This window comes from Cariama cristata, unplaced genomic scaffold, assembly GCF_000690535.1.
Source record: "Cariama cristata isolate BGI_N322 unplaced genomic scaffold, ASM69053v1 scaffold8133, whole genome shotgun sequence".
Taxonomy (NCBI): domain Eukaryota; kingdom Metazoa; phylum Chordata; class Aves; order Cariamiformes; family Cariamidae; genus Cariama; species Cariama cristata.
Genome location: NW_009607747.1, coordinates 1 through 9,681, shown reverse-complemented (window position 1 = coordinate 9,681; position 9,681 = coordinate 1). Strand labels below are relative to the sequence as shown.

Sequence of the window (9,681 nt, the reverse complement as noted above, 5' to 3'; positions counted from 1 at the left end):
CTGCTAGTTCTGATCCCTCATTTATTTTATGAGGTAATGTGGATCAATGACGATTCATGATATAGAACCAGACTAATTTCCAATTAAATGTCTCCCTCCAAAATAAAATTCCAGGGTTAATTTTGTTCTCATTATAATGATTTCATTTTGGCTAAAGAATGATCATCTCGTTAGCAACACATATGCAGATGATTACATTTAAACAAATATGCTGGGAGTAGAAGTTTAAACTTTCCTTAGTAGGGAAAAAAGAAAACAAAGAATTTGCTCTTACGAGGACAAATGCTCAGTTCACTGAGCAAGAAATTAGATGCCTGTCCCCCCAGTGAGAGTTGGAAGAAACAGCAATATAGCTAGGTCCCCAATACATCACGAGAAAAGCAGACCTGTTGGTGTTTAAAAAGCTTGCACATAGTGGTTTAGTTCCTATGAGGCACTGGTGAAAACAGCTCTGATACCTTGGTAGCAATATTTTTCTTTAGTTGCCAGTATCGGGGAAGGGCAATATAGAATCATTGGCTATAGGAGCAAAAGAGGCCTCTTCTGGGTCATCAAACCACATTCCTTCAAAATCAAGAGAGCATTGTTTATTTGATCTGGTAAATAGAAAGCTAAGGGGATCTGATTGCTCTCTGCAAACACATGATGCAGGCACGCACCAGGGAGCGCAGAGAGCTGTGTAAGCTAAAGGACAATGCTGGCACAACAACACATGGATATAAACTGGCCACAAATACTTTTAGGCAGGAAATTAAGAGGCAATTTCTAGCCATTAGAAGAGTGAGCTTTAGGAAAAACTTTCCCATGAGAGTAGTTGTGGAGGGAAATAATTAGTTTTAAGATGTTATTAAAAGGATTATAAAATGCAGTTGCTAGAGATAGGATGAAGAAGGCTTAATTGCTTTACAAGAAAGATATGCACAGCGTTATGTGGGATGAATGGATTTGTTAGGGGAAGATCCATAAATCATCTTGGTATGTACAGAAGGACTCACATAGACTTTTAGACTGAACCAGGTTACTAAAGACCCACATTTTCATTAGTGAAGTTTCCTAGGCACTTAACTTAGAGTTTTTAACCATGTCTAGAAATATTGTCAAGTTGTCAGGGCTGGGCAGCTCAACATCTGTTCAAACATAGGCCTGATTTCTTACACAGCCACACTTCAGATATATTGTTAAGTCCTCCCTTTTTAAAGTGGATCAAAGACTGGCTGGTCAGTGTGCTTGTCTGACCATGCCCTGCGCCTATCCCTGCAGTCTGTCCTGTCTTCTTATTAAACTCCATTTCCAACTCTTTGCCTGGGTGAGGGTCTCTTTTTTTGAGTGTGAATGGGGGTGTATGGGGCTCCGCATGCCAGCAACTTGTGTGAGACCATGGGTCAGAGGCGCTTGTGTGTCTGGGGTGGAGCAACTGGAGGGATGCAGAGTACATGTGCCTTGTGTGTGTATGTCAGTGTGTGCAGCTGCTAGCAAACAGCAAGCTGGGCTAGCGGTGGACAGGACAAAAGATTTAGGAACTGGGTATTTGAGTGGCTGTGATCCTGGGCTGGATACTGAAGAGACCAGAGGGTCTCAGAGTTGGCTGCTAAGGGAGCCAGGAGGTCCATGGTAGCTATTGGGAAGACCATCGTGTCTGGGGCTTGGCAACCAGTGAGACCCTAGGTCTGGGCCAACTGCCAGAAAGACCAGCACGTGTGTAAGTGCCTGAGGCAATTGGGAGATCAGTGGCTCTAGGGGCCAGAGACTGGGTAAACTGAGCCTAGCTACTGGGGTTCCAGTGTGTCTAAGCTGTGCTGCTGGAAGGATCCACCTGTACTTCTTTTCCATCAATAGTCTTTCATCCTGATGAGCCAGAAAGGGGAACGGGATGACACTTTTGATGCTGGTTGTGTTTGCCTGTACTGTGTTTTCACCTTGTGTGCATGTGTAATGTGTGCCTGTTGGGAATACATGTTTGTCCCTGGTATGACTGGACCTCAGGACATAGAGCTGCAGCAACCTCTGTGGGGCTACCAGACTGGATAATTCCTAACATGAGGGAAGTATCAAGGATACTTGCCCCATAATGCTCTTTTTTTTCCTCTTTACTTGCAGGTCAATGCCAAACTGTACAGAAAGGTATGGTGTGACTTTGTTTGCTGTCCTTGGAGAACCTCAAAACATTGAGTATTTTTTCATTATTTCCTGACAAGTTTTCTAATGTTGGTGCTATAGTAGGTCTTGCTCCCAGAGAGGTGATCTCTTCCATACGAGGCAGGGTTTTGCTGCTGTGACAATGGTACTTGTTACCAGAAAGAGACATTAGCAAGAGAAGGAAGCTCAAACGTAGGCCCATTACTGTAATAGTAATTTTATGAAGAGACAACTCTCTATTATTCCCTTTTCACCTCTGAGTGGGTTGAAGGTATTACCAACATTTATCCTTCCTAGGACCTCTTACCCTAATTTCTTAAAATGTGTTATGTTTATGAGAATATACGTGTAAGCACATTTATAGGCCTACTTGCCTAAGAATTAAGTCCCAGAATAGTTTTCAATCTCTTTGGGCAATTTCAATCAAACTTCACAGAGGGACTGCAGTTTCAGAGATATTAAAGTCTTAGAAATTTTGTGGGGCCAAGCAAAGAAGAGAGATATCTTACTGATAGTTTCCTCACTAAAGAAAAAAGTCTATATGATCTCACACCTCATCAGTGAACTCATACTAAAAGGCAAAGATGGGGAGAGTGATATCACAAATATACTTTATTCATGACCCTGAGTTTTTCCCATGTTAGACACCAGCAAATTCACACCTCACAGGGGATTTTTCTCTCTTACAGATTCTCTGGTGTTTAATAAGCTCAAACTGTATTCTTAATTTAAATCAGATAAGATTTAATTGTGTATGAGACAGCCTTTCCTTTGGAAACCAGGCTTTATTAATTTTGGTGGTTTCCAAGCTATTTGTTAAATGAACTCCCACGTGGGCCTGGTACTTCAGTGTTTTCCAGCCAGGAATTTGTCCTTTAATTGCTGTTCAGCTATTGAATCAACAAAATAAATTTTATTTTAGGAACAGTGCTTGTCAATCAGGTGATCCTTGATGCCCCATCAAATTGTCAGATACTATTTGAATTCTGAATGACATCTACTTGCATCAAACTGTTTGCAACCAATCTCTAGACCAACCATACTTTCCATCATCTTTCTATAAGTGGTTTTAGACATCAAATACATTTGAGAACATTACAAACTGCCTCCAGTCTATCTGTAAACAAAAAAATAAGCTCATTTAATGTGTTATTTGTTATGTTGTCTTTGAACTATTCAGAGTGTCAATGAAGCAAATTATTTTTCATATATTCATCTCCTTTTCATAGCGAAATGCGTGGACATTGCCTTAAGTTCTTGTACTGATGTTGCCTATACTCAAACAATGTATCCTAATTTTCTGGATCAGAAGTCTCGAGAAGTGATTGAGTACAGCTCTGAGTACATCCTCATCAGCGTGCTGCACAACTTGCTCCAGGGAGAATGCAATCCAGACCTGAGGCTCCTGGGCTGCTCGGTGCTGGCCCCGCAGTGCGAAAAGGACAAAGTTATAAAGCCCTGCAGGCATGTCTGTGAAAACTTGAAAAAAAATTGCCTCCCTGCCTTTGATGCAATAGACATGGCTTGGCCCTACTTCTTAGACTGCGACCGCTTTTTCGCTGGTGAAGAAGAGGGATGTTTTGACCCACTGGCAAAGCTGCGAGGTAGGGAAGGAAGCTCTGCTGACATATCTTACTCGCCTAGATGGGAAGGGTCTCAGCTCACTCAGCTTGACGTATCTATGGCACAAAACCTCTCCACTTGTCATCTCAGCTTGTCTTTATAGACACCTGTAAGGTGTGATTAATTCTGTTCCATCTATTTTAAACACTTAACTAAACTGTGCTCAAGAAGCATCTGTTTCTCTCCCTCATATACAAAGAGCATCAAGACAGGCAGCTCAGAGCTAGATGTTTGGAATGCCAATGTGCATTTAGATAAACCCTGCCCTGTGTGATAGCTGTCTGTGTATTTGAAATATTTTATTTAAAAACTGAAACTTTAATGCACTCATAAGTTTATGACTACTTGACAAGCTTAACAGCTCATTAAAATAATCTCATTAATGATTGTCACAGATTTTTGTTTGGATGAAGAAGATCCAGATAACTGAAGACAGCTGAATCTCATAAAAAATGAATTTGATCCACCAGATTCAGAGGGAAAAATCTGTACATTTTGTGACTAAAATGTGCTAAGCATGCCAAAGGCCAAATTGTAACTGGAGGTTGCACAAAATATTTGTCAGTGTGCTTATGCATTAGTATGATTTTGCAAACAAAATATGCCACAATAAACAGTGCAGGATGTACTACACAGATTTAAAGTTTCAATTGCGGCCGTATTTTCTATAATTCTGCTACTGAAAAAGGTATTTTGCAGAGAAGTGCAGACAATCATACAATCCTCTGAGCACCGTGGTTTTAAACACTGTTACAATTTTTCTTTGCAGGAGAAGTAGATGTTGAGGAAGATTTGCCTTCAGACTTGCCAGGAACTTTTATTCAGTTCAAACACCATTCATATTCCCAAATGGTGAGCATGTTGAAGAAGACTGCTTCCAAGTGCTCCCATATTGCAACAACTTACAGCATAGGTCGCAGTTTTGAAGGGAAGGATCTTTTTGTGATTGAGTTTTCAACCAAACCTGGACACCATGAACTGCGTGAGTTATATCAGTGTTGATCAGGTTGCATTGATAACACTTAAACTGTAAAAAACATGGATTCAAAAACATTTCTCCTGCTTTGTGTTCCTGAATTACAGTGATAGCTGATGATTCACTGTAGCAATTACAGTCTGGTTGTAATTCTTTATCTTTATGACCTTCGTTTATGACCATGGTTGACATGCTTTGTTCCTAGATATAAGACCATGTACTTGGTTGCAGTGATGCAGCTATTATTTGTTTGTACCCAGTGTACAAAGAAGTTGGGATACTTTGCTGTTACTGACCTGCCCTCTCCATCAGCTACCACTTCCTCAGTCTCCTTTTATTTATCACTGTGCTGTCAAACCCTACACACTTCCTACAAGTAATGCCTGTCCCTAATCTAAACATAGTCCTTTACTTCCTAAAATACGTACAACTTGTAAGAAGTTCCCTCAGATGCAGAGAGACATTGACATCAAAAAAGGGCAATGCAGTGCAGAAAACGATCGTCCTGAACAGAGATTCAGGTCAGTGCAATACCTGCCAGTGTAGCTGGTGAATGATACCAGTAATTTATGTCATCCTAGCACCTGAATACCTTTAGGGTATGAGTCCTCACAACTCTTCTGCAAAAGGGAACAGTGCTGATCTGTATTTTGTAGATTCATCACTGAGACAGCAAGGGCCAGATTTTTAAGTGTTCTACGTTCTTCAAAATGCAGATGATTTTCTCAGGGAGTATTAGCTATTATTTTCCATTTACCAGCTCCCAGCTCAAATACAGTACCTGACTAAATTTAATGGACTGCTATGGCCATTGCCGCATACCAAGAGCCTCAGGTTGCCTCTCGTCAGACTAGTTCCAGCATCAAAGCAACCTCAGCAGTGTAGCAGAACTGAACTACACCTGACTTAATACTTTATTGAGATTATCATCTCAGGTCAAGCTACTGTGTCCTTTGTGTGCTATGCTGCAGGGGAGGCAGAGAAGACAGTGAATGCTTTAACTTTCTTTACTCTCGACCATGCTGCCTTGCATGGTGTAGAGGTATTCTGAGATACCTTTAAACTCTATCAAGATCCCAGTAGATGTCTTTAACGGAGCAAATATCTACATTACTATTTCCTATCATCCTTCCTCTCTTCCATGAAGAAAAGAAATTACAGGTGTCTTTTTAAGCTGACACTCCATTTGCTAGGAAAACACAAAGCCTATGAATCAGGCTTTTAAACTAAAACTGTGATATGGCACGATAAAAGATGGTAGTTTCACATGTTACCTAGCATTTCCTTCTAAATCTGTTGCTTCATGCTGCTCAGGACAGCATAAAAGACGGTGGAAATAATTCTACAGCTGGAGATTTTGTAAGCCTGAGCAAGCTGGCATAATAGCTCTGTGCAAGCTCTCCTCCAGTGTCTAGTGCTCGAAGCTGGCCAGAATCAAAGATGAAGAAGAAGGGATAGACAGGAAAGGGTGTCTCCAAAGTGCATCTATTTTCTACTTTCCATTAGTCTTTAAGGAAGGGTGGAAATTGAGAGAATAACTGCAGGGAATTGTAAAATTATGTTTCTAATGGTCTTCTTCCAAGGCTATTTAGCCTAAAAGCCATTTTTTTATGCACGACCTAATTTCTGTTCCAAATAGAGGGGTAATATATTACAAATCTGTAGGTTGTTTCTAGGATCTGTGACAACATAAGGCATTGAAGCTACCCAAGGTAAGTGAGAGTGCCAGGGGTGTATTTTGTTCCTTCCAAGCTATGGCTTGACATTTTTCTTTGCAGTGTTCTTTGTTCACAGTTAATGATGAGTTCAGAAAAAGCTCAGAGCAATGATTACCTCTTATGTTTTGGGATTCTGAAAGTATGGACTTACTTTATTTCACACTATTTAAATTGTTGCTGAACTTACTTGTAACGGAGGGAGATTCACCTGGAACTGGTGTCCTATTTACAGGAACATATTAGTGTAAATAAAACTTTCTGACTCATCAGTAAGCTATTTGGGTTACTCTGCTTTTGGAAGCCATCCAGGTATAATTAAATTAAAGCATCTCATTACTTCATATTCCACAGTCAAACCAGAATTTAAGTACATTGGCAATATGCATGGAAATGAAGTTGTGGGGAAAGAACTGCTAATATACCTTGCACAGTATCTGTGTTCAGAGTATCTTCTTGGGAACCCTCGCATCCAGACCTTGATTAATAATACCAGAATTCATCTCCTGCCTTCACTCAACCCTGATGGATATGAACTGGCTGCAGAAGAGGTAAAAGACTTTTTATAAGGAAATATTCAGGGCTTCCTGTTTCTAAAATTCCCCATGAGAAAGGACAAACTGGGAGGGGAGTGTCACATATGGGAGGGAGTATTAATAATCGGCAGCCAGAATCCCAGGCCGGTTTGGTGGTAGGTTGCTTTCCAAAGATGATGTGAACAGAGGTAAGAGGAAATCAGAGCCATGTTTGTCATTTTTGCTGCCTGCATGCGATGATGTAGGAATGACTGTGTTACTTTTACACACATTTAGGACTCTCTGCTATCTATTCTGGAACAAAAAGCCCACTGACTCACTGTAATGACTGTTAAATTATTTTATAAGGAGACGTAGTTTAATACTGTGGAATAGATGTTCTTCCTCTTTTAAAAAGGCAGGTGTAATAAAAAGTGAATATATTCTGTACTGTCATGCTTTCATAATGGATGACAGTTTTCAGAGATCAGCTGGTGTCTGAAGGAGACCTGTGAAAGCAAAACTTCTATTATATGTTACTTGACATTTTTCTTTTCACCTCACTTTTATCACTAGCATCATTAGCATGAAAATAGGACCTTTCTTTTTCTTCGTTGCTCATGTGGTGAGCTCTGTCTGTTGTATGCATCTGGGGTTATTGCATTCTGCCTCATCCTGCCTTGGAGCATCAGCTGTGTTTTCTTTTTCTCCTCCTCTAACCCACTCTGCACGCTGCTCTGTGCTGAGTAAGAAGCTACTGTGTTCCTCTCATGAGTCACGTCACTGGTGAGTGAAGTGCTTCCTGCATGTTAGTTAGTGTGTTAGTGTTCATGCGGATAAAAAATTACTAATAAATGTAGTTTTTTAACAGTATAGACATTTTCAGTTTACTTTTTTAAAACTTCCCCTTGATTAAAGTGGTATTTTAAGCAACTTCCACAAAGTGGTATTTTGAGACAGGAAGTTATTCTGAGGTTGGCTTCTATGTTACAAATTAGGGAGCTGGTTACAATGGATGGGTCATCGGACGACAGACTGCTCAGAACTTGGACCTGAACAGAAATTTCCCTGATTTGACGTCTGAGGCTTACAGAAGAGCTGGGATTCGTGGGGCCCGCCTTGACCACATCCCCATTCCACAATCCTACTGGTGGGGTAAGGTATGAATTACAGATTTTATAAATCACATATACTACAGATCAACTCAGGAATTAAGAAGTTGAGATTGCTTGGTCTGAAGTTATTCTCTGGTAATCAGATTTTATAAGTAGGACTAAACTGGAAGGGCTTGGAAGTGGCATGAAAAATCATGGTGTAGGTCTGGCCAAAAAGGCAGGTGTCACAAATCATTGGGAAAATATGTGGATAATTTGGATTTTGCTATTTTAGATTAAGAATAATGACTGATAGGAGGAAGTCACAAGTGTGTAATGATTCATCACGAGTGATTTAAACTGTGGTAGCTTGTTCAAGACTTTATGCATTTGGCTCTCATTGCACTAAGCTCTGCACAGATTTGATGCAATAATGGTTTCTACCTTGGAAAACATACAAAGGCTTTGTATGAAGTTGTGTGGCGTCAGCTTCCACAGAAAGGGTGTTTATAAATGACTGTAACCAGCTGGAACAATGGAAACAGCCTGTCAAGCTACAGGGGTGCTGGAAGGGAGAGCTGCTGCTGCCTCCAGTCCCAGGCAGCCGGATGGAGGCAGCACTGCAGGGCCTCACACTCATCATCACTAAGCTTCATGTTGTGTGACGTCCAGGGATGCAAAGCTCAGTCCTATCTGTGTTGCTGGCAGCCCAGCAGCCCCAGACACTAGCAACTTGCAATGGAACCTAGTTCCCCTTGAAAGAAGAAGCACAGGAAGCCGAACTAGTAGTTCTGATTTTGGGAGCTCTACTTTTCTTCTGCTTTAAACTCATTTTATTCTAATTCAATTTTTATTGCTAGCACAAAGCCTCAGACAGGTGGGGAATAGGGTTGTTTCAGAAGCTGGTCTATTAGCAGATTTGAGAGACCATACTTCAGTTTTATAGTCTGCTGCAGATGATCTCATATGAGACTAGGTCTAAATGCGAAAGGCATCTCTGATGCATCCTCAGTGTTTTGGTACCCCATTTCACAGTAGTGAAAACTGGGAAAAGCAGTTCACTTCCTCAGGACAATGTACATATGAAGATGCAAGGCTGTGAGAAGCTCAGTAATGCACACTGTATTATACCATTGATTTTTGACATAACCAAGCTCAAGAAGTTTATTCTGTTTAATGCACGTAATTGTAGAGATCCCAGGTCATGTCACTAGACTTCCACATAAGGTCACAAGCTTAATAGTTTCCAACTTTTGACTGAATAATAACAAATAGTTTTGAGTCACTCCTGTGGTGGGTTGACCCTGGCTGGATGCCAGGTGCCCACCAAAGCCGCTCTATCGCTCTCCTCCTCAGCAGGACAGGGAAGAGAAAATATAATGAAAGTCTCAGGGGTCGAGATAAGGACAGGGAGAAATCACTCACCAAGTACCATCATGGGCAAAACAGACTCGACTTGAGGAAATTAGTTTTATTTGTCACCAATCAAATCAGAGTAGGATAATGAGAAATAAAACTAAATCTTAAAACACCTTTCCCCCACCCCTCTCTTCTTCCTGGCCTTGACTTTACTCCCGATTTTCTCTGCCTCCTCCCCCAGCAGCACAGGGGGATGAGGAATG

General features: G+C 40.9%; 1 protein-coding gene across 1 annotated transcript; it reads left to right on the top strand.

The window, feature by feature from the left end:
* Positions 1-2,097: 2,097 nt before the first annotated feature.
* On the top strand, positions 2,098-8,131 carry LOC104159052 (carboxypeptidase Z; the record flags this gene model as incomplete). Its single annotated transcript, XM_009696858.1, has 5 exons — positions 2,098-2,121; positions 3,366-3,740; positions 4,529-4,741; positions 6,805-7,001; positions 7,964-8,131. Coding segments are annotated over 5 exons (977 nt in total), but the record flags the coding sequence as incomplete, so codon positions are not given.
* Between the last annotated feature and the right edge of the window lie 1,550 nt (positions 8,132-9,681).